At 43.8% G+C, this 24,872-nt stretch overlaps 1 protein-coding gene across 2 annotated transcripts; it reads right to left on the reverse strand.

The window, feature by feature from the left end:
* Window positions 1–2,125: 2,125 nt before the first annotated feature.
* Window positions 2,126–24,555, reverse strand: SLC6A17 (solute carrier family 6 member 17). 2 transcript variants are annotated; one of them, XM_044450944.1, is made up of 11 exons: window positions 24,276–24,555; window positions 17,884–18,041; window positions 15,160–15,286; window positions 13,684–13,865; window positions 12,578–12,688; window positions 8,638–8,879; window positions 8,126–8,318; window positions 5,541–5,724; window positions 4,217–4,376; window positions 3,513–3,675; window positions 2,126–2,494 (listed from the first exon to the last, which is right to left on the reverse strand). In XM_044450944.1, exons 1-11 carry the CDS (start codon window positions 24,553–24,555, stop codon window positions 2,126–2,128), a joined length of 2,169 nt encoding a protein of 722 aa, XP_044306879.1. The 2 variants fall into 2 exon arrangements, with proteins under 2 accessions (XP_044306879.1, XP_044306870.1); XM_044450935.1 differs by having other exon boundaries at window positions 5,541–5,733.
* Window positions 24,556–24,872: the final 317 nt, after the last annotated feature.

A 24,872-nucleotide genomic window follows, 5' to 3' on the forward strand; every position in this document is an offset into this window, starting at 1 on the left:
ATTGCAGCTAGGTTTTGCACACGAACTCCTAGCTGTGTAGAGGCAGCCTCCAAGGGGGTGATTGAAAGTGGCCTCCCCTGGACAGCTGCTTGTGGGGCGAGGGTGGGAAACCACCCCTGGGCCACTGGAACCCGCACTGCCCTTGACTGAAAGTAGGCTATTCCTACACCAAACTTTCCCTGGTTTAAGGTCACTGCATCTGATCATGAGGCACCTGGCCCTATTGCGGCAAGCGCAAATATATCCTCGGACTTATTGGTTTTTCCATATTCATGCTGAAAGACTCCTCCAGTGATGGGAAAAAGGACATTTTGGCCATGGGGTTTTGTACTGGGTATATCCAATCACCTTAACTTATCCATCCTACTCTCTGCGCATTGAAAGGGCTCCCACACTTTACCCACTGCATGATGACTGCACAACAGCACAATGTTCCTCTGTGTGTACCCTGGTGTGGTGGTGAGGAAAAGCCTCTGTTGTTCCCCACTTAAAAAAAACAAATGAACCCCAGACTCCATGCGTTCAGTCACATGCAAATTGTGCAGCAGAGGAATGCTCAAATCCAGAATTAGAAAAGAAACCTTTCAAAGGTTCACAAACTGTGTGGCATAGTCAAACAATTTTTGTAAAAAGATCCTTGCTATATGACTCTCCCACATGAGTATTGTGGGAGTATTGTGCTGTTTGTGAGCCACCCCGAGGCTTTGTTGCGATGGGGGCGGCATAGAAATGTTTTAAATAAATAAATAATAAATGAGTTGTACAACTTCCAAGTAACTGAAATAAGAAGACACTTTTAAAACAAGGGTTTTTGAAAAAATGTCCCTGCTCAGTGGAGTCACCCACTTCATGCGAGTAAGCAGGAGGCAGAAATAATGTCTCCAGTCACTACGAATGTCTTCCGCTATATCCAAACGGTGACTGTGACATATGGGCACCCATGTTCTGAAGGAAGTTTTACGTTTTGTTGTTCAGAATATGCAATTAGAGCCACTAGTGCTGCCTTGAATGTGCAGGTGTTGCTTTTTTAAAATGTGCTTTTCATGCCCCTGAACTGTAATGAAGAAAGGCCTATGAGGCTTTCAGTGTGCTTGTACAGCATGGGAAGGAAACCGACCCTCCAAATGTTGCTGGACTGCAAGTCCTATCATCCACATTGGTTGAGTCTGATGGAAGCCCACAGTATCTGCAGGACCACAGGTTCCTCACCACTGCTATAAAGAAGAGCTAAGAAGAGCTTTCATCATACAGTGTATTTCATAAAAGGTCTTGAGGCCAAAGTCTACTTAAGGACGTCAGGAGAAACAACCAGGAATTCTAGAAAATTACATAGATGCAACAGAGTCCTAGTTTTGTCCTGCAAACATGACACATCCACGAATTTGCACCATTGCATGCACAAGCTCCTGGTAGAGAAACACTGTTGGTGACATCAGAATGCGTACCACTGCAGTCTTCATGAAAACAAAATCCCCTCAGACCTTAACAGTTTGTGATTCACCATTAGCAAGGATGAGGCAGATACCAAACCATTGCATTGCCAAGCAGAATAATGTGCTGCCTACACAAACTATATCTCAGCCCTGACAAGCACAACGTCTTCACCAAGGTTGTGCCATTTTGATATTCTCAGAGTGTAAATTGACCAGTGGTCTGATAAAAATCTGTATCAAGAGATTGATCTTTCTTGTGCTCTAAGTGGTTATGGTTAAAACTATGCAGTGGGATGCAACAACGCCTCTTCTCCCAGGTAGAGGAAGGGATGGATGAGAAAAGTGCTTTGGGGAGCATGAAACCTTTTCTTTGGCTGTTGCCTTATTGTGACTCCCTTTTCCAGCCTCTGACTGCTTGAACTCGAGTGATTTGTGTTTCCCAGTACCGGTGGGTAAAATTTTCCTTGTGCCCATAACATTTATTGCAACAGCTTATTACTATGATTCACTGAAGAAAGATGCGATATTTTGGCTGGAGATTTCCAGAAGGAAGGTCCCTCCCCTTCCCACCTTTTACACTCTGGCTGGCCCCTGACCACTGTAATTTCTGGGAAGGGGTTCCAGAACACCGTCCCCTTGTGTATTACCTCCTCTCCTTCACCCAGTAAGTAGGGGAGGTTGCTCACCAACGATCACAGTTCGGACTCGGGAGTGGTAGCCATAAGGTACCCACTGCTATAGCGTCCATTGGCGACATTGCTCATCTCCATTGGGGACGTGCTCCCTGGGCCCAGGTAAGAACGATGGGTAGGCATTGGGGAAGGGGTTTCGCTGGGTACTTTACTCAAGATGAAACGTGTCTCATCATTGTCTTCTAAGTTGGAGATGTCCTTCATCATACGGCCCTTCTTGTATGTGACAGACAGAGCATTGGAACCATCTGACACCAGATGGAACTGGCGGAGGATGAAGACTACAGGCAGAGGAAGGGTAGCCAAGATGATCAGCGAGACCAGGATACCCATTGCCCATTTTGGGTAATAGAGAAATTTCTCTGTGGCCTGGAAGAGAAAGGGACATGCAATTGGCATTGGTCAAATTCACAAACAGAGGGGGTGATTAGGTTCCTATTCCTTCAGCACCAAGGCAAGCACATAACTGCTATTTGTTCTCCATCTCTTGGAGAAGGACCAGAATGGACTGCAAGGGGAAATCTTAATAACTAAAAAGAAAGTGCCAGACGACTATTTTGTGCCCTCCTTTCTCTTTTCTACACACACAAACTGAAACACATGGCTTAAGATTAGTCTCTCAAGAATAATTCATAAGGGCATTTTGATCTTTTAGGAGGTGGCCCCAATTTAAGAAAGGGAAGAAGAAGGCATCAGCACAGGTCCATGAGTTTAGGAAGATAAATCAACAATTTTCTGGAGAAAGAATAAATGTTTAGGCAGAAAAAGTCCTACCCCAGCATGCCTCAGCAAGCATGGCCTTTGCAAGATGTTGTCTGTCAAAATAAGCGAAGGGCTGCATGCTAAGTGAACTGCAATGCCAGGCTGCATATCCTGGACTAGCAGACCCAAACCCTGGACTACTCTGTCTTAGAGCACGTGCAAATCCGGAGCTCCACAGTGATCACTCTGCTACTGGAAAACCAGCACTTTGCTCCCATCTCCAGTTGGGAAGATGGCCAGAAATTCAAGCCACTTCTGCCTGGGGTCACCTCCAGCAGGAAATTGATTCATTAGCTTTTTGCAACTTCTTTGGCCACAGCTTTGGAAGAGTCCAAGGGGCTCAAAATGAGGCAGTTCTGGAGGGGTTAACCGAAGCAGGAGAAAGAGTTGCAATCTCCTTTGGGCCTCCAGATCACAGTGTGATAGCAGTTGTCACAGTGATAATGCCTCTCTGATATCATCCACATGCATGATGGCCTAAAAACTGCACAAACAGGTGCAGCCCTTTCAGAAAGGTTCCCGTGTTTTTATTCAGCACTGGCATACAGCTCATGTTCGACCAATCTGCAGCATGGAGCAAATGACGTGGGCTGGCTGAATGCGGCAGACTCATTCACTGACTCACCTCTTCTCTGATCCAGGCATTGTAACCTGGTGGATTGACTGCTAGCTGAATTATGCTGGCTGTCATGAGGCCAGCCATGCAGATGGGTGAGATGTACTTCCATGTGTAAAAATAGAACAGGTAAGGCCTGAAGCCCAGCATTTCTGTTAATTCTTGCATGAATCTAGAAAGGGAAGAAAGCAAACCGATGAAGCACAAGAACTTGGTTCCTCACTCCTTACCTCCCCAAATTTGGATGGTGACATCTGATCAAGGAATGCTGGTGGGATCAGAAGCCCAAGTGGTATTCAGAAATCAGAGTACCTCAACCACAGTTAAGTCCATCACACATGTAGAGCCAAAGTTTTGAAAAGCAAACCGTTAATAATCCAGACAAACCATTAAAGAGAGCCAGTGTGGTGCAGTGGTTAAGAGTGCAGGACTGGGACTCAGGCAACCGACAGCTGGAGCTAGCCAGGTGGCTTCAGGCACAGCCACTCTCAGCCCAACCTTCCTCACACGGTTATTCCCCACTGTTGTGGGGAAAAGATTGCGAGCAGAAGGAATTGTGTAGTTATGAGAACTGGGACTTATGTAAACTGCCTTGAGTTCCTTGAAAGGAGAAAACGAGGGATATACATATAATAAACATAATGTAATGATAGCAATGAAGGAAGGAGTGTTAACAGTCTGAATTCCTTGGCTCCCTTTTAAAGAACTCTTACTTTTTGGTACCGTAAATCCAAGCCACAGCAATGTTCTCCAGGATTACCACAAGAGTGAGTGGCAGTGTTGCAGAATAATCATCGAACATGGTGACGAAATAGTTGCCTGAGCGTTGCACAAAGATCAGACCCACACAGAAAGCAAAAATGCAACAGCCAACTGTAAAAAGCAGATGATAACAACAGTCAGCAGCAGCTACGTGAGGTCCCATCTGCCTTGTCCTGGAGGCAGAAGGAAAATTGAATACATCATTGCTGCAGAAAAGAAGCAATTTATTAAAAGGACACTGGCTAGAATTCCTCAGATGGGAGTTTAAGGACAGGGATTAGAGAGATGCTAGAGCTATTCAGACATACAAGGGACATGTGTATCTGCCACATGTATGTCACTATGTATCTGCCATGAACTGGGGGACAGCAGGATCCTCTCATATGTGGCAGGTATCACTCATGACGCTCATGAAAAGAAAACTCTCCTCTACATTGCTATTCAGCTTGTGAAGTCAAGCTCTTAAGACAGGGTGGGGAACAAGAAGCCCTCCCTATGTTGTTGGACTGCCAATTCCATCAGCCTCAGCTAGCCTATCTAGCATTTTCTGTGCAGAGTTGCATAGGGCTGCACCTTAAAATGCAAGGGAGTTTGTCACCAGTGCTTCATAACTTGAGTCATTTAATCTGGATCAGCTGACATGTCCACACAAGGGAACTCTGCACATGCAGGCTGAACAGATCCAGGACGAGTTTGGCATGCAGTGAAATGCTCAGTTCATAGCGCAAGCCAGATCTCATCCACACTCATGTGGAAGCAAATGCCATCAAAAATACTGATATTTCCATCCAAATCAGCACACACAATCACACTGTTAATGCACCACTAATGAGGGAAAGTGGTATAGCAGCCAAGCCTACTGGCCACAGGCTGTTCTCATGAATTTATGATCCACTTCCGGAAACATTCTGTCCCAAACAACTGCCTCATTCCCCCAGGAGTGAGCTGCCCAATGCAGAGACCTCTAGGAAAAGATTCCCATTGCTACCCCTTCAACATTCCTATTGCAACCCCTCTTCCCAGAGTAGACAGAAACGATGGAGAAAAATCTTCCCTTTAAATAGCAGATCCTTCTGTTATCTCTTTTGCGACTGCAGGCATATTTCAGAACCAGAGATGAATTTAAAGCAATACTATTTTATGAGTTAAACTTTCATACACTCCACACACCATCCTGAAGTCTTTGCTGATGCAGGATGATGCTTCCCACTGCATGGGCTGCAGTGATACGCTGTGAAATTCTCTGAGTTTCCCTGACACGCAGGGAGAACTCACCTGTTAGCACTTCCTTGCGCACTTTGAACATGTCAATGATGGGCGTGGTGATGCCAGCCATGGTTCCAATCATGCTCCCCAGACCGAGGTTGATCAGCATCAGGAAGAACATCACTGACCAGAAAGGAGAAGCTGGGAAATGGGTCATAGCTTCCGTGAAAGCTATGAATGCGAGGCCAGTTCCCTGCACTGACTGTACGCAGCCAAAAGAAGACGCTTGTTACACGTGGCAGAGAAGAACAGTATAAAAACAGCCCCCACACATTCTAAAATATTGAAATGCCTGTCCTAAGGCTTAGGTGCTGGTAGCAAGAGCCTTTAGCTAGGCTGTACTGTTTTGTTTTGCTTTGCTTTGCTTTGTATTTTGTCCCTGCCTACCATGACCATGAGGCCCCCAAAAGCTTTTCTGCAGTCAAATTGGTTCCCTAGGCTGAAAGGGGTTCCTTACTGCTGCTGTAGACTCTCAGAGTGAAACAGTAAGCCAGCCGTAAGGCAGTTTCAAATGTGAAGAGTTCCTACATCATACCACATACTGATGGTTGCACAAGCATTTTTCTCACTACATTCACCTGTCCTGAGAAAGGATGGTTAGCGCTGGTTTTCCAGTGCAAGGATACCTAACCCGTTTATTCCTCCATTTCTCACAACAGTAACCTCATCCTACAAAAGCCCATAATATTGTAGTATTTTTTTGTCAGGTCTTCTCATCTCCGCTCTTTATGGAGAACTGGAGGACAGGTTATGGAGGATGGGAGATGCTGTCAACTACCATCAGCCTCTGCCCCCATCACATTGAAAGCCCCATGTCATTTTCTTCAGACTTATTTTTTTGCTCAGCAAGTTCAAAATGAGTGGCAGCTGTGTTAAAAAGAGGAGAGTTCAGCAACCAATTGCAAAGCTGTTGCAGTACATTCTTTGATCAAAACCAGCAACATGTTTATGGGTCAAAGCGTCTTCAGTGATAAAACTGTCATAATAACCCTGCATTTATAGAATGCCAGAACAACATTCAAAACATAGGTATACGATGTCACTACGACACAGAGCTAGGGTGATTTCTTCCTGCAACCTGATATATCAGGAAAGAGCATCCCTTGAGAAAGGCTATTGGCTGGTTTGGATGTAAGGTTGCAATCATAGCTTAGCATTATGAGAATGAGCTACACTGAGCCTCAATTTCACGTGCTCCCATCACCTCCTCTCATGCTGCTGTGAACAGGAGCTTTCATTTCCATTTCGTTCACTGTTTGCTGTGCTGCCTGAATCTATAGATACTGTGGTTAATCTTAACTATAGTTAGTAGAAGCAAGCCACCTTCACATTGTAGTTTATAATTCTGACTCATTTCCATTAACCACAGCTTAGGGTTTTGCTGAACACATTAAATTGCAGTAAATCTTAAATGGAAGCAAAGGTTCCCTCTTGTTTCCATGACAAATGAAAGGGGAAAGGAGTGTACACAAGTCCAAGGTTTGCTCCTGCTCATTCTCCTGATGCTATCAATGACTTAGTATTATGTCTGAACAGGGTCAAGATATAAATACACTCATATGAGGCATTTGGAGAGGTACATCAGCACCTCCTGTTTTCAGCACAGGAACTTGAGAAGAAGTGATTCTCTTCAGTTTTACTCAGCAAAGAGGCACAGGATGGGATGAGATATCAAGTTGGCCTTCAGTGCAGATAGTGACTGCATGAACCTAACAGGAATCACAGCAAGATTCCTCTGCTGCACCATTGCTTCATGCTGTGATGCCATAGCTTCCCCCAGGCTGCTCTGATGTGGTTCAATATGGTACCAGGAAAGCAGACGCATCAGAAAAAGTCTCTGTTCAACAGTTCTGGGAACAAAAATTTTCACAACTTTTTTATAAGTACCTGGATTCATTTAGGAATACTTTAACCTGATGCATGAGTACTGGCCTTTTCAGATAGGAAGCTGGACTGCCCTCCAAAATATTGGGAATGCTTTTAATTTTAACCCTTTACATGAAACAGCAAAAGCTCTCAAACTAGAACAGGACTGGAAACTAAGATGATTATGCCTTGTGGGTTCTATTTGTTCTCATTCTCAAGGTGATGGAATCGGTTTACATATGTGGAAGCTACTTTAAGTCACTCAGTGGGCTGCTGGTTGCAGACCACATCATGGACTGACTGTTTGTTTGTTTTTTACCACATCACTGTAATTTTAGGAATGTTGAAGACCAGAACCACAGTAAACTGATTGCTGCAGCTATTTTTTTCTTCCTGAAATGGATCTGATTTTTCGAGTCTTTGATTATATTTGCACATCTGGGGACTTTTTAAAGGCTTGTTGTAAAGCACCCTTCTTAATCTGCTACCCTCCAGTTGGGTTGGGCTTTGATTATTCCTAGCAAGCAGAAGGGGGAATGGGTTTTTGGTGAAACTTGGGAAGCACTTGATCATGTGGTTGTCCATGTGGATGTTGAAGTGGGACAAAAGACCTGTACCATCTTTGCTTTCCTCTCAGAGTCTTCAGAGAAATACCAGGGTAGGTCTTCTCAGAGTCAGCATTTTGGGTGCAAAATGATTATGAAAAGCAAGTCATGCTATAAAGGTACCTTGTTAAGCTCATCTTCCAGTATACATGGATCCAGCCCCAGCTTCTGGAAGTGGTCCTTCTTCACTGTCTTTATCACACTATACATCTCACTGTAGTCCTTGGCTGTGAGATGGGAGAAGTTCACTTGGGGTGGAATAAGTGCATGGCTCAAGATGTTGGAGTTCAGATAGCCTAGGATCTTCTCAGCATTCCTAAAGTAGAGAAGCTAAATATCACTACAAAGTCATTTCCTGGCCTTTATGGACATGATGGCTTAATTTGTTCTGGGCATAAGTTGATGGACACCTTCTGTCTGCAAAATAGGCAAATGAACCACCAACAACTGATGTGGAAGGCATTCGTTCTATTGCTTCTCTGCACCTTCTGCAAAAACAATGCAATGGAAAAACTTCTTGTCCTCTTCTACAGAGCAGTCTAGACCTCTATCCTGGCAGGAAGAGCACTGCAAGTCTAGGCTATCAAAACTCAGACCAGAATAACGCTTAGAGAGATACTGCAATTGGTACTTACTCAATGACACATTTCTCATTCATGACATTGGCTTTGAAGCCCAGCACAGCAAAGACCACGAGTGTGGCCAAGATGGAGGTGAAGAAGTTGATGAAGGAGACGAGGGCTGCATCAAAGTGGCAGTTATTGTCCTGTTTGTTGTAACTGGAGAAAGCAATAACTCCACCAAAGCCTAGTCCTAGAGCGAAGAAGACCTGAGTGGCTGCTTCTCGCCACACTTGGAGATCCAACATTTTATCAAGCTGTAAGAAAGAACAAGAGGAACCATCCTGTATCTTCTTTAATGCTCAGTTTTGTGCTTATCTGACAAGCACACACTCAACACACAGAGAAAGCAGAGCAGAGAACAGTACATTGCTGCTTAAAGGTGCTCTCACTAAGATATAAGCCCTTTTTGCACAGGCTAGGCAATATTTTTTCTCTTCCTCCTCGGTTAACTGGATTTTAGTGTCTAAGTGAACATCCTAAGAATGTTAGGTATGCTTAGGATACGTTGAAATCAATGAATTAATTTATTTTGGTTTGCTCAGATTTTTGCTGCCCAATAGCAATGTTCTCTGAGCAACTTACAATATAAAACACAACATTAAAACACAGCAACATTATTAAACAAATTGCAGTATAAAGTGGTCAGCAGACCAGTTTCACAGCATAAGTAAAAATATAGGTACAAGTTCTGAAACATAAATAAAGGTTTCCAGGTATGCCTTTCTAGAGAGGACATTCCACAACCACCAACAAAAAGGCTCGTTCCTTGCTAGCCTTACTTTGTTTGGCGGGGCATGCAGAGGGTCCCTAAAGAAGATCTTAAGGTCTAGACAAGCATATGTGGGAGAAGGTGACCCAAGCCGCTAGGGATATAAGATCAAAACCAGCACTGTGAAGGCATCAGAGCAGATGGGAAGAGGGTGCAGCTGATCAGCTATTGGCATAAGGTAAAGGTAAAGGTTTCCCCTTGACGATAAGTCCAGTTATGTCTGACTCTAGGGGGCGGTGCTCCTCTCTGTTTCCTAGCCGAGGGAGCCAGCATTTGTCCGCAGACAGTCTCCGTGGTCATGTGGCCAGCATGACTAAACACCGAAGTACACAGAATGCTGTTACCTGCCCACTGAAGTGGTACCTTTTTATCTACTTGCATTTGCATGCTTTCGAGCTGCAAGGTTGGCAGGAGCTGGGAGGGAGCAATGGGAACTCACCCCGTTGTGCAGATTCGAACCGGACCTTTTGATCAACCAGCCCAGCAGCACAGCAGTTTAAACCACTGTGCCACCTGCATCCCTTGGCATAATATTGTAATATAATAATAATATTGGCATAATAGGACTGCATTATTCTGTCCTAGTTTGGACCAAATGCAGTTTCCAGACTGTTTTAACAGACAGCCCTATGTACAATAGTCAAAACAGGAAATCACAACAACATGGGTAACTAAGACAGGCTATTACCATCCAGGTAGGGCTGCAGCCTTTCTGTCAAAGCTAATGAAAAGCCAGAGTCCATCTGAGCCTCTAGTGACAATGGTGGGTCAGTCAGCACGACCTTATTTTTTAGGCCCTAATATTTAGGGAGAACATGATCCCTTCCAGAGCAGGGTGAAACTCACAGCTTATACATCTGACCATGCTCTTAAGTTCTATCATTTTGTTATGAATGCCTATTTTAAAATAGTAATCTTGATTACACACACTAGGTGTCTCCACCAGCTTTCCAATCAGGCACCTGGGATGGAATCTGGTATCCTGAAAAAAATGCAACATCTATAGGAAGGAAGATTCTAGCTCTTATAGTAACTGAGAGAAAACTTGCAAACACACACAGTGTCTAAATTAAGGATTGAAAGGAAAATTAGCAGTTTCAACTCTTACTGCTTGGAATTAACCCCTCCCTTTTAATGGAAATAAAAACCCCATCAATTAGGCCATTGACTAAAAGTGTCAATAAACTTCACAGAATACATAGGAGAGCCTTTCTGGTACTATGAATTCATTTTCCTAAGTGCCTTTTGTAAACAAATGTACTAGCCATCACCAGCTGGTCTTTCCTCCACCCTCCTTCCAAGCAGATCAGGACAGAAGGCATCTACCTATAGTCTTTACTCTGTTAAACCTGGCCCAATAGGCTCGTTTGGTGTTGCAAAAGAAGAGTATTGCAGAAGTCATTAAAAGAAGACACCAAGGAAGTTAGAATGCCAGCTATTGGGACGATGTGGCTTAATGGTAGAAAAGTATTTCCAAACTCTCCTCCCTTCCCAAAGAAGGGAGGAGAGATATGGTATTTCCATATCTCTCCTCCCTTCCCAAAGAAAGGGAGTTGAATCCATCTTCAAGTTGGTTCATCCGGCTTGTGGCCTGGCTGGCCAGAAATTCTGACACTATTCATCTGGAATGCCCTTTTCAATCTGATCTGACTAATAATGTTGAATGCACCCCCACCCAACTCAGCCTGTTCAATCAGCCTCTTGCTTATCTCTGGGCCTTCTGACCTTGACATTTCAGTTAAGAATTTCACTGCTGCTGCTTCCAGTTCTGAGTCAGAATTTGAGGCAACGATGCTGGAAGGCTGCTTTCTTAGAAGAAGTAGGCCTGCTCCCTACATGAGTAATATCTTAAGAGCCTTTTGTAAACAAATGTACAAACCTCTTTTGTTTGTACAAAAGAGACTAGTGTTAGTCTGTGTCTAATACACTACTAACTTAAGATGATTGCACATTGTATTACTAGTGGGACTTTTTGGCAGCTAGAATCTGTACAATTCAGTGAAAGGTGACGTTCACAAGTATTGCAGTTGGACAGCTTTGAGTCTTGCACCGAGCAGGGGGTTAAACCTGATCACTTTATTGGTCCCATCCAACTCTATTCCATGGTTCTGTGATTTATGAGTTATGATTTTGTGTGCTAATGAGTAATACAGAGTTGTTGATCAGACTATATACAATAAGACCTGGTAGATTAAGGTGTGGGTGTTTTTAGATTTTTTTTAATTCAAAAGAGAACCAGTGTGGTGTAGTGGTTAAGAGCATGGGACTGGGACTCGGGCGATCTGGGTTCTAGTTCCTGCTCGGCCATGGAGTCAACTGGGTGACTTTGGGCCAGTCACAGACTCTCAGCCCAACCTACCTCACAGGGTTGTTTTTGTGGGGATAAGATGGAGAAGGAGAATGATGTAAGCTGCCTTGAGCCCTTTGTAGGAAAAAGGCAGGATATAAATCAAAAAAAGAAAAAAAAACTAATCAGGATTCATTTCTGCCATCAGCTGCCATCATTTCTGCCATCAATAGGAATCATCTACATCTTTATTCAATGCATTAATAAACTGCCCAATTAATGGATACATACTGCAGGTGTCTTTTCAATTCACAGTTACACCTCCCCCAAGGACTGGGAAGAATCAGGGTGCTGGTGTGGACTAGCATCCACAAAATAGTTTAGCTTCAGCACTTCAGCTAAAGATATAGCACCATTGCTCCTTTCCCTGCATAAAATGTGCTGTTCTTTGACATTATTAAGAGAGCACCACAGGTGTAGCAATTGAAATTTTAGTGAGAAAATCATGTGATGATGACCAAAAACAAAGGATTCCTGCTAATTATTACATGGGCTGGCAAGTTTTGTCTTAGAGATCTGAAACGAAGTGGAGTAAATGCTTGGGTCTGTAATTTTCCTTTAGGATAAACTCCTATTGTTAAAGGGCCCTTGCTTGGTTTCAATTTTTATAGGTTCTCTGACAGCTCTGAAATATTGCGTATCACGTATAAATTTGGTTTCCTTTTCATCTCTTTATCCATATGAACCAGTTGTACAGTTTAGCTTGTTGTCCCAATGAGAGAAGGCAACTGGTACTCTGCACTCAACTATCTGTACAAAAATGCAAATCATGTTGTGAGAAGCTTCCCTGATTGGTCTGAAGGCCTCATGTGGCATAGCAAGTACACTGGACGTACTTTGGGAGTGAGCATATGAAGGATGCCATCAATTGCACCTCTCAAGAGCAATCCCCGGACCAGGAAGCAGATCAGCACCACATAAGGAAAGAGGGAGCTGAAATACATCACCTGAGAGAAAGAGAATGAGAGAAAGAGGATCCCACATGATTTAAACTTGAAGCAGACTGTGTAAAATGAGACTAAGGCCATACCTACACCACTAGAAATTTTACCAGTTTCCTACCATTTTAATGACCTTATCTATAAAGGCTTGCTATAAAGCCTCTTGGACATGGTAGTTTGGCAAGGCACTGAGCATTATATGTTATAGCTGGGCTGGGGAACCTTCTGGACAGTAATTCCCATTATCCCTTCAGGATTGGGTATGTTGGCTACAGCTGATGGGAGATGAATCCAACAACAGGAGGAGATGGTTCCTTCACCTGATTGGAGATTTCCATCCCTCCCCTGCAGCAGAACTTCTGTTCCTAGTGTTCTCAGGGATAAATTAGTGACTCTTAAGTAATGTGGATATGGCTTAAGACTGCTAACTTGAGCCCGGAAATATCTGGGGCTATTTGCCTGAGGATGCCATAGGGTGCTGCTGAATCTTGCAGCAACTCTGGCCTCACTTCTCTGCACAGGAACTAAGGGTTCTTATATATGTTCTTCTTTTGTCCAAATGGCTGCTGGAAAGTAGAAGACCAGACAAGACTGTACAGGGCCCCCAGGATCTCGTGGCTCCACTGATAAAGCCTGCCACCTCTCCTTTTCTGGCTGCTCACTGCTCTGTGATTACCTGGGCAGCAGGGGCTACTGAGGAAGTGTGGGGCTGGTTGCATCCAAGGATATAGGATGGTGGCCCTGACAGCACCTATTAACCTCTAACCTGGACATCTCCTTAGGACAGCCTTCCTTAACTTGGTACCCTCCCATTGCTATGGAATGCAGCTCCCAACGTTGCTCATTATGCTGGCTGGGTATATGGGAGTTGAAGTCCAAACATCTGAAGGCCACTATATTGGGCAAGGCTGACTTAGGGTTATGCAAGGGTGCACCAATCTGTTGTGGGGTCCAACAAATTCTGGTCTGACCAGGTTTAGGCTGCCACCATCAGTGCTTACCTTCCCAGAGGACTGGATTCCTTTGATCATGGCCAAGCCCACGATGCTCCAAGCTGCCAGTAGGCACAAAGTCATTCTCCAGTTAAGGCCACCACCCTCTGAAATGGAGTTGGAAATGTCCAAGGCATCCCGATACCAGAAGAAAGTAGTAGCAGAGCTTTTGTCACATTCGGGTTCCACAGCTGAAAATCACAAGAGCTTAAACTTCACAGTCCTTTGTCCACAGTTCTTTGCCTTGGTGCCTCAGAAAGCCACACCAAAGCAAGAGAGTACTTAAAGGCTAAGCAGGGCAGACACAGGGCATTTAGGAAGGATGCTGAAGTTCATCTTAGGAGAAAGGAAAGGAGGAGGAAGAACATCTTGCCAACTGAATGTAGAAGTTAAATAAATGGGGCAATTTACACCCACTATAAAAGATTCATCCTTGTGCTGGGAGATGTCCAAATTCTATTAAATGCTCCATTAACTTCCAGAGTATCTCTATTGCACACTTTGGAAAGAATCCCATTTCCTGACAGCTAATGTCCAAATACAATCCCACATCCCAGCACCTGGAAATAAAATTAAACTATTGTTGCTGGGACTAGAGAGTTGTTCCCTTCCAGAATTCTCAGCACTCCTAGAGGAAATTAGTATTGGGCCCAGGGCAAGTGAGTACTTATTTCCCCTAATGCCCTGTGAGGACAGGAAAGGGAAGCAAATGGTTTCAACCACCATTAGTCCAGTGGAGTCAGGGCTAACTCATTTCAAAGTTTTGTTAGGAGGGACCAGAGCAGTGGCTTATCATGTCCTCTGAATCCCCTTCCCTGAGGGTGGTTTATAAGCCACTCTGTACTGGGTTATAGACTGGCACAACTACTCTTGGTGGGGTTTATTAACCACCCATCCCTGGCTTAGTTTATTGTCTGAATCTGGATGACACACTAAGCCATGGACAAGCCAAATCCTATAAAGCCCCGTGGCCAGAGTGGCAAACAGTGACCAGCAACTCGGGTCAAGGGGCTGTAGCTGATGATAGCCAGCAAAGTGCCTTTACACAGTAGTCAGCAGCTCGCCACTGCACTCCTGCTGCTGCTGCATTGTGTGCAAGTTGGATGTTGGACTAAAGCAGATAATTAAGACTTGTGAATTTTATAAAAAGGACCTGCAACACACACACACACACACACACAAACACAGAGCAAGAGATTGAGGGAGAGTTGAGTCAACACAGTGGGCTGCATTTTTAGACTCTCCATGGGGTTTTGGCAGCTGGCCTCTCATGAGCAGCACTTGCCCCAAAATTAACCACTTTACCACTGCTACCCGCATGTCCTATGAGACATCAATCAACACTAAGTACAGCTCCAGGAATTACCCACCTTTCAGTTCTAAGTGGCAGAATAAAAATAGCGTCAAACCTCAACCCATTCATAAACCAAAGGGTCTCTCCACTCCATTGCCTCAAATTCAAAGTTGTTAAGACCAGATACTTACTTGCCACTGAGCCATTTTTGATGATAGGGCACTCACTCCAAGGAAGAGGGGACTGGAAGGATTTGAAAAAATAAAACATGCTCCACCCGATGATCACATTGTAATAGAGCCCAACAAACAAGCAGACCTGGCAAAAGGAGAATGAAAAAATATGTTGAGTCTGTAGAACAGGATATCCTTCAAACAAAGTGGGGACATGTGAAACAGAGAGCAGAGAATGGCCATTGAAATTCATGGGTTCCTTCTGAACAGCCAGAAGAATACATTGAATGTCTTTATCTTCCCCTTGTGGCAGCACTGCTGATATTTTTTCAGCAGGTCTTCACTCTCTATGTGCTTGCTAATTCTGTCTTTAATAATACTTTCAATGCAAATCTAGACAGCATAATAATGCAAATCTAGACAACATACTAAAAAGCAGAGACATCACCCTGCCAACAAAAGTGAGTATAGTCAAGGCTATGGTTTTCCCAGTTGCAATGTATGGCAGTGAAAGCTGGACCATAAGGAAGGCTGAGCGCCAAAGGATTGAGGGCTTTGAATTGTGGTGCTGGAGGAGACGCCTGCGAGTCCCTTGAACTGCAAGGCGATCAAACCGGTCAGTCCTAGAGGAGATCAACCCTGACTGCTCTTTAGAAGGCCAGATACTGAAGATGAAACTCAAATACTTTGGCCACCTAATGAGAAGGAAGGACTCCCTGGAGAAGAGCCTAATGCTGGGAACAACTGAAGGCAAAAGAAGAAGGAGACGGCAGAGAATGAGGTGGCTGGATGGAGTCACTGAAGCAGTTGGCGTGAGCTTAAGTGGACTCCGGGGGATGGTGGAGGACAGGAAGGCCTGAAGGAATGTTGTCCATGGGGTCGCAATGGGTCGGACATGACTTCGTGACTAACAACAACAACAACAACAATGCTTTTAAGCATTATTAGCCTTTCAGAACAGATATCTAACTAGCCTGTAATTTCCCAGATCCCCCTGCCCCTCGAATCCTTTTTTTTTTTTTAATGTTGTTACATTGGCCATTCTCCAATCCTCTGGTACAAGGGCTATTTTTAGGGACAAGTTAAATATTTTGGTAAGAAGGTCAGCAATTTCATGCTTGAATTATTTGATAACTCTAGGATGGGAAGCATTTGGACAGGGTGACTTGTTGACTTTTGGCTTATCAATAAGGTTGAGAATTTCATCTTGTGTCACTACTTGCTTTAATTCCCTGGAGTCCCTTCCAGAATACATAAACTCAGGGACAGGTATCTGCTCTGCATCCTCTGCTATGAAGCTTAACAAAGAGAATTCATTCATCTTCTCCTCAATCCCTCCATGCCCTCCTTATTGCTCCTTTAATTCCAGTTCCCACAGAGATCTTAAGATGGAAGCTAAAGAGGCTGGGAAAAATGACTTCATCAGTAGCTGCCTTCTCTATCGAAGATCTTGTTCCATATCACTGAGGGTCAATCTGCTGCTGAGTTACATTTCCACCATCAATTGAAGCTTATATAGCATTGTCAAATCCAACAGATTTTGTATTTTGGTTCTACTGGATCCTATACCTTGGACCCTGGGACTTCTGACCAAGATCACAGAAGCCTATCCTCCTCTGCTAGCTATAAGTCTTCCTCATTCTTTAGAACAAACTGCTACACAGTTGGAAACATAGTAAGGGGTATTTAGGAAGATGGAAAACTAGGCCCATATGTATGGTTTCTATACAGAACTAACAGAAGCTAATTTTGCAGGCTGAGAATGTAAAAGCCGCTTCGTCTTACACTTTAACTTGTTTCACATTATACTTTTCACATAACCATGGCACTATATTTTCTCTGAAATTACAGCCTATTTCTGGTCTTAATTCAGTGTGCTGGTATTAACTCTGAAAGCCCTAAATGGCTTGGGGCCAGGATATCTGAAGAATTCCTTTTCTTGTGTGCGTGCGTGTGCATGTATCTGACAAGATCCAAAGGTTATCTTCAGAGGCCTTCTGCCAGGTGTCCTTCCCAAATGAAATGAGACAACTCAAGGGAGGGCCTTTTCAATTGTGGCACCTCTGTTGTATAATGCCCTCCCCAAGGAGGCTTGCTTAGCATGTACATTGTAGTCTTTTTGGTGCTAAGTGAAGACAGTCTATTCTTTCGGACATTTTAGTTCTTCAATTTTTGTTCTTTTAAAATGTGTTACTGCATTTTTAAACTGCTGGTTTTCACATTAATACAGTAGTTTTACTTTACTTTAAGCTCTATATTATTTTATTCTCCTGCATTTTATGGTTTTAATTGTTATAAACTGCCCAAAGACCTTCAGCTATTGGGTGGTATAGAAATTTAATAACTTTATCCAATTCATTTATTTGATTTGTTGGATATCTTGCCTTCGTCTCATAGACCTGATCCCACTGATCCATTTATCACCTGTGATTTAAAGAAATCTTTCTAAATAGGCTTGGGTCATCCAGGGTGACAGCACCTTGCCCACTGTGGCAAGTGAACAGCCTTATTTTCAGAGTTTACCGTCCCTCCATTCAAATATCCACTGGAGGAGAGAGTGAAAGATTCATTTCGTTGTTGCTATTTCTGCCAAACATTTGAGAGACAGAAACCCTTATCAGCCTACTGCAAAGGACCCAAAGATCTACCAGTAGGAGCAAATGTATTTTTTGTCCACACAAACAGTTCACACAGAACCACGAGGTCCATATGACCAGTCATGAGCTTCATCCAAGCACTCACTAGGCAGCTAGCAAATCCTATGCCCCCCAAGCGGGGGCAGACGTAATTCCACACCCCTATACTGCCCCGGCGGATTCTCTGGCCTACAGCCAACTCCAGGAAAAAGAGAGGGAGTCCAATAAGGATGAGCAGCACCAGATACGGGACAAGATAGGCACCTGGAAGGAAAGAGAAGGCTCATTAGAGATGTCCCCCTTGGACTGCACAGGACAATATTAATTTTATTCATTATCTTTTAGTTCATTTTTGGCACATCCCATAATCTCCCAGCAAAGCTATGCAATACTTTTACACCATTCTCCAGTTCACAATGTTCCCATGTTGAACATTTTTACCTCTTCTCCTCAGAACTGTTGCTTCAAACATGAAGTCGGCAAACACTTGTCCCAGACAGACCACAGAATGACCAGATTTGAGGGGATATCAGTTATGGGGTAACATCAGATTGTGTGAGGAAATATTTGTTGTGGTAGTCAGGAACACAGACTTGGAAAAAGAAAGCCATGCCCCCAGCATTCTTGACATTCAACAGAGGGAGAATGATGGAGGCAACCAAGAGCATAAGAAAAGCCATGCTGGATGAGACTGAAGGTCCATCCAGTCCAGCACCCTGTACACATGGTGGCAAAACAGCTGCCCACAGGATCCTTCAAGCAGGAAGAAGGATCCTGCCCAAGCTCCTCAGCAACTGGTGTGTACAGCATGCCACTTCCGGTAAAAGAAGTAGCAAGGCTAGTAGCCATTGACAGCTTCCTCAGCCATGAATCTGTCCAATCCCTTTTTGAAGCCATCTAGATGAGTGGCCATCACTACTTCCCACAGCAGCAAATCCCACAGTTTACCTATATGCTGTGAGAAGAAGTACTTCCTTTTATCTACCCTAACCCTCCCACCAATCAGCTTCATGGGCTGACCCTGGGTTTGAGTGTTAAGGGAGAAGCAGACAAATATCTTTGAGTGTATTTGTGTCTTTGAAATGCAAGATCTCTTCTTTACAGAAACAGATAACATTTGAATGTTCTTAAAGACACTCAAAATGTTTACATGAAAAGCTATAAAATAATGTTTGTGCACAGTAAACATCATGCTCAATACATGAAGGCAGATTCATGATGCAGACATGCAATTGCAACCCTGATACATATAGGGTTGCAATACAGGAAATATGTATGGAGCCTTTTAAATCCCATGAAGAAGAGGGAGCAGTAAATTGTAGCTGCACATGATTGGAGAGGATTTTATCTGAGACACTTTAATTCTCTAGTGACAAGATGGTAGAGGAGCAGCATTTCTCTGCTGTGGCACTTCCTCTTGAAAATTGCAAGGTGATAATTTGGCCATGCCCAGTGTGTAAGTAAATAAGGGTCTTGTGCACAGGAAAAGAAGTCTGCATCAGAACCCACTTTGGATAATGGGTTGCTTCAAACTGACATCTAGTTCCAGTTCAGAATCAAACCAAGGCCTTGCATTGATTCATTTTCTGAAGCTTCTGTCTCCCCATTTACTGGAATGTGAAAGTCTACAAATGCTTAAAGCTTAAAAATAGGGTGGATCATAACTGTTCTTTCTGAGAAGATAAAGTCTGCCAAATTTCAGACAAATAGTTTTGGGAGCATATTGTGCAAGGAGCCCTTGTGCATCAGAATTACAGAAAGTGCTTCATCCTTAGTGGAATGGATGAGTGATATCTTACCACGAAAATAACAAATGGGAGTATGCATTGGTGCTTGTGTGTACTGTATTATATAGTGTAGGATGAACTTTAAAATCTGGCTGTTTTGAAAAGCAATTCTCTCTGTGTACCTGTAAGCAATTCCTTCTCATCCTCCCCCCCACACCACCCCCCCCCCCAAAAAAAACCCGAGAAGCTCAGCTCATCATGGAGGTTTGACATTAAGCAGTGGAAGCTGGCACAGCAGAAGTGGTAATGCCAGATCTTTCCCTGCCCTCATCTACCTTCTCAGGCTGCCTCACAAGCCCCTGTTATAAATGACTGGCAGGGCTGGAAGGTGATAACCAGTCAGGGAGAAAGTGCAGAGGGAGCCTGACTTGGGTTTGGGGACACAACAGAATCGCCAGCAGGGAGACACTAGGCATCTTGCAGGGATCTGCAAACCCATCTTGGAATCCCAAAGTGCTGCCGCTTGCCAGAAACAGCAACAAAAAGCAGTGGAATGGCTTTTGGTACATTCCATCTATGTCCCTGCCAAAAGTACCATGATTGGAAGTTTTTAAAAGGGGGTGTGGAGCTCTGGTGAAGTGACCCTTGGTTAGAAAGTACAGGAGAGGCCATTCATACTTACGCAGAAGAAGGAATTTCAGCAGGCATTGCTTGGCATGGAACTTTTACCTGCTGAAATGCCTTCTTATGAACAACTATTAAAGAGGCAGCAGCTTCTCTTCTTTCGCATTGCCCCTCCCCCACTGTTGCCATCAGCTGCCCTCCCTCCTCTGCCTCTTGCCACTTGGCATTCTTTGCCTTTTGGAGAGATTGCTTGTGGGAAGTTCAAAACTGTATTTATTGATTTTCCTGACAGCTTCCCTTTCTACCCATAAAATGGCACTCATGTCATAGCAATTCTCAATGCATTCATTTTGGGCTTCTACGAAAATGGACCTAACCACGCTTCAGACTGCTGAAATGGGTTCAAAGGTTTAGGGGAGTACAGTTCACTAGGAGCCACTTTGGGCACTTTGCTTCGGAGATGCTCCGAATGTATCTAAAGTGGGCCTCTTTGATCCTGCATTTGGGCTTCTTCCAAAGTGGAGCACACCTCTATACCTAAATGACCCAGGAGATTTCAGTGTTCTGTTGGTTGTTCCCTTTCATCCTCAAGAAACAACAAGCAGCTGCTGCATGTGTCCATGCAAGAAAGTGGCAGCCACAGGGTGCAACAATTAAACCTATTTCCTTACTCATCTGATCTCTCCCTCTGGGTATCCCAGGACTGGAGAGTAGATCCAACAGGAAGACAAGGAAAAGGAGCTGAGGAAGACTGGGGGTGGGGAGATGACACCAGAAGGTGTCCTAAGGAGGAAGCACCCCCTCCACATGTCCACATTTACGAAAAGTATATAAATCATTCTGTTAAAATCCTCTTTCACGTCTAAGTTGGACTTCAACCTGGGTCTTCCAAAGGATTTGGACTAGCACTCTCAGCACTCCTGACCACTGGCCATACTGACAGAGCTTGATGGGAGTTGTAGTACAAATATCTGGAAGGCATCAGGTTGAAGAAGGCTGCTCTAAGCATGATATGAAGTACGTACCTGAATGTATCCTGGTACCATGACACTAGAGAGAGGGGTTACATAGCTGCCAGTCATGCAGAATCACCCTTGTGAGGATACACACACCTTTAATATCACATATATACATGAATATACGGTGTATTTACATGCCTGCTCTGTGCTTGAAGAGAACAATTCCTGGAAGGGCTAGATGAACATTCTAGCTATCCGTAAATAGCAGTTCCATTAATCTCTGGCTAATCGGAGAGAGAAGCATAAATAGCTGGCCAGAGAGGCAAAAACATTTTGCCTGGAAGTCTGAGCTGCTGAGCAGTAACTCAAAGCAGAAAAAAAATCAATATTTCAGGCACATCCATAATTTTAATAGAGATGAAAGCTGTGTAGGCAGGATTCTGCTCCACCATCAGGGGAGTCAGATTTGCAGGCCTGAAACAATTAAGCACCCTACCAGATTATCCCAGGCATAATTTTTGATGCAACTCACAACATCTCAGCAAGTTACTAAAATCCTTCACACAGCTGAGTCAGCTCCCATCACCAGCTCTGACAAGATTCTGAGCAAAGCAGTTTCTTCCCCTTTAGGGGAGAAGAGGCTCTAGGGCTGCAAAAGCTAACCCTCTGAAATTAATTAGCATCAGCACTGTATTAGCAATAGCTACTTAGGACAGACTTGGCATCAGGGATGGACAAAAGTAGAAGCCCCTGCGAGCATAGCCAATGGTCACAAATACCAAGTGTTGAAATCCAAAACATCTGGGGATCTACTTTTTGTTCATCGCAGCTCTACATAAAGGCCATCCATGGCAATATGGCTGCCTGTGACTGCTAAGCTCATTCAGTCTTTGCTAGTAAAAGTTTTATTTGGAACATTTTGAGAAGTCCCAACCATTAATACAGGAAGGCCAAAGCAAGCACCTCTGAGCTAATAGCAACACAATCATTTACTGAATTGGGTAAGATGTACTCCTGGGTAAATGGATGCAGGATTGCATCTTGTATTATTTATTTCAAGAATCCTATTATCCTGCTTGTTAATTAAAAATCAAGGGAAGCAAATAAGAAATGTTAGTAAAGATGAAAGCATTTTCATATAGAGCAGGTCTGAATCACAGTACAACTAACAATGCAATCCTAGGCATTTCCCATAAAAAGTAAAGCTCACTGTGTTTAATGGTGCTTGCCCCTGGTAAGTGTGTTTAGGGCTGCAGTCCAAAAGAATAAGAGGGGCAGTGATCCAGCATCAGCTAAAACAAGCAGCAGAGGGTTACAGAATAGAAAAGAATATCACTGCCTTTGAGGTCATATCTCTGCCTATGGCAATGGTGGGGAATCTGTGGCACTTCAAATCTTTAGCCTACAACTCCCACAATCCCTTATAATTGGCTGTGCTGGCTAGGACTGATGGGATTTGTAGGTTACACCATCTGGAGGACCACAAGTTACTCACTCCCTAGTCTGTTGCCTCAGGAATGAAGAATCCACCATATCCTATGGGCCCTTGGCCACCCTCACAGGGACCATGGAGTTGTCCTCTTTAAGATGCTTCCAAGCAAGGCTTTTATTGTGCTTCATTCACAGAATTTTTACAGGAGCTGCAAATGATGATGTATTGTAAAGCCCCTTTATTTTCTCAGTGCTTCTTCTGTACAAAAGCTACATTAAGGAGGAAAAGACAGAACAGTTGCATGATGCGTTTTGAGTCATAATGCTAGGAGCAGTCCTTGCAAGATATAGCTAATGAACCAGGTTTTGAACCGATGTTGTGAGAACAGAATGCTGGACAGAATGTTGACCTTTAGTCCGATCCAACATATTTCTGTAGATGTTCTTAATGAACCTCCAGCTAGATCTTAAATACAATGGGACAGATCTTCTTAAATAGCACGTGCTGTTTCTTGGGAAAATACCATCTACTGATATGTTTAAAAGTTGCTTTTAATGCAGCCAGTAGAAGATACAGGGACATTCGATCAGTTGATCTGAACCTGGGCATGAAGGACAGAAAGAAGCAGAAGGAAACAGGTCCCTTGAAAATGGTCCAGAAAACAGCCTATCTCTAAATTTGCTGCTGGTGAACTGGAGAGAAGAGTCTCAGTGACATTCACCAGGTCTGAGCTTGAAATCTTAGAATCCAGGAACTGAGCCACCAGATGTATTCACAACTTTACCATTTTGATAAAAAGAAGGAAATAAGCATCCTTATGGCATGCCAGTTCAGAAACCATAAGCCTGAAATAAATTAATTGAACTAGGCAAATTTAAACCATGGAAAGACTTGGCTAATCTATGTGAAATAATGCCCTGGCTTTAGAGGAATGCCTTTAACACTAAGGGCTCCTTCATACATTCATATATTTTGAGTTTATAATGGTTTAATTTACTTTGACCACAAATTTGTGTACTCAATCAAGGAATAAGAAACAGTCCTGGGATAAATGGACAGCCTTTTGCTATTTCAGTTATTATTTGTATCAAGTACTCAACCACATAAGTAATATTCACATGCTAAGAGGAAAGAAGGGTTACTTGCCCAGTACAACAGAGTCACAGAGGAATCTGGTGGACTGCATAAATAATTGAAAAAGAGTTTGATTCAGGATAAAAGATGCTCATTGTCATTTCAGTGAGCCTTCCCCGCCCAGATCTAGTGACAAGGAAAGTCAATTAGCACAAACTCTCTAGGAACCAGTTAATGCAGCCAGTTATATATGCGGGAGAAGGGGCATAGATTAGGGGTAGAACAATGCTTTATCTGGCATTTCCAGGTAGAGCTGGGAAAGATTTCTGTCAGAAACCCTGGAGAGCCACTGACAGTCAGTGCAGAGCAAAGGAACCTGTGGACCGCCAGATGTTGTTGGACTATAACTTGCTGCATCCCTGATGCTGACTGGCTGAGGCTAATGAGAGCTGGTCTTCAGCAACATATAGAGAGCCACCAGTTCCCCACAGCTGGCACAGCAATACTTTTTGTGGTCTGACATGGTATATGAATGGTCTGAGCTGAGCTGAGGTAGCATCTATGGCCTCTAGATTATTTCTCTATATTACATCAGGGAAGCAGAAGGTGTGCTTAGAACAGTTCTTTTCCATGTCATGCAGCTTGTTATTCATGCTATATGTCTTCCCCCAAGGTCACTTACCTCCACCATTCTTTTGACACAAATATGGAAACCTCCAGACGTTGCCCAGCCCCACAGAGTAGCCGATCTGAGCCAAAATGTACTGCAGTTTGCTGTTCCACGCCGGCCTGTCCTCAGCAGGTTCCTCCACATCCTGCTGTTTGTTCCAGTTCTCTCCAGCCACATTTAAGACACTGTGCCTATAGTCCATGGGCTCCTCAAGGGCCAGGAGGTCAGCCACCGATTCTGTGACTGGCTCATTGCTTTGTTCCCGCTGCGTCACTTTGCTGTTCTTCGGCATCAGGATTGTCTGGCTCAGCCGCTCCTACAGTAGGAAGGGCTTTGAGGGTACAGGGATCAGGAAGGCCAGGTGTTGGGCAGCAAATCTCAGATTCTGGTCCTCTGCAAGACCTGCAAAACAAAACCTAAATCAAGGGAAAATGCAAACAAGAAATGTTCCACTTCCTCCGCAGATGATCTATCCAAGGCTGTGTACGCAATCGTTATACAATTATACAATGCAGAAATGTCGACACAGCTCAGGGGTCTGGGCACCCCAGCCTCCATTTTAAAAGAAGTCCTAGTTTCTAGTCTTTCAGGCTTGAAAGTATGCAGGCA

This window comes from Varanus komodoensis, unplaced genomic scaffold (assembly GCF_004798865.1).
Source record: "Varanus komodoensis strain SLA01 unplaced genomic scaffold, ASM479886v1 scaffold1, whole genome shotgun sequence".
Lineage (NCBI taxonomy): Eukaryota > Metazoa > Chordata > Lepidosauria > Squamata > Varanidae > Varanus > Varanus komodoensis.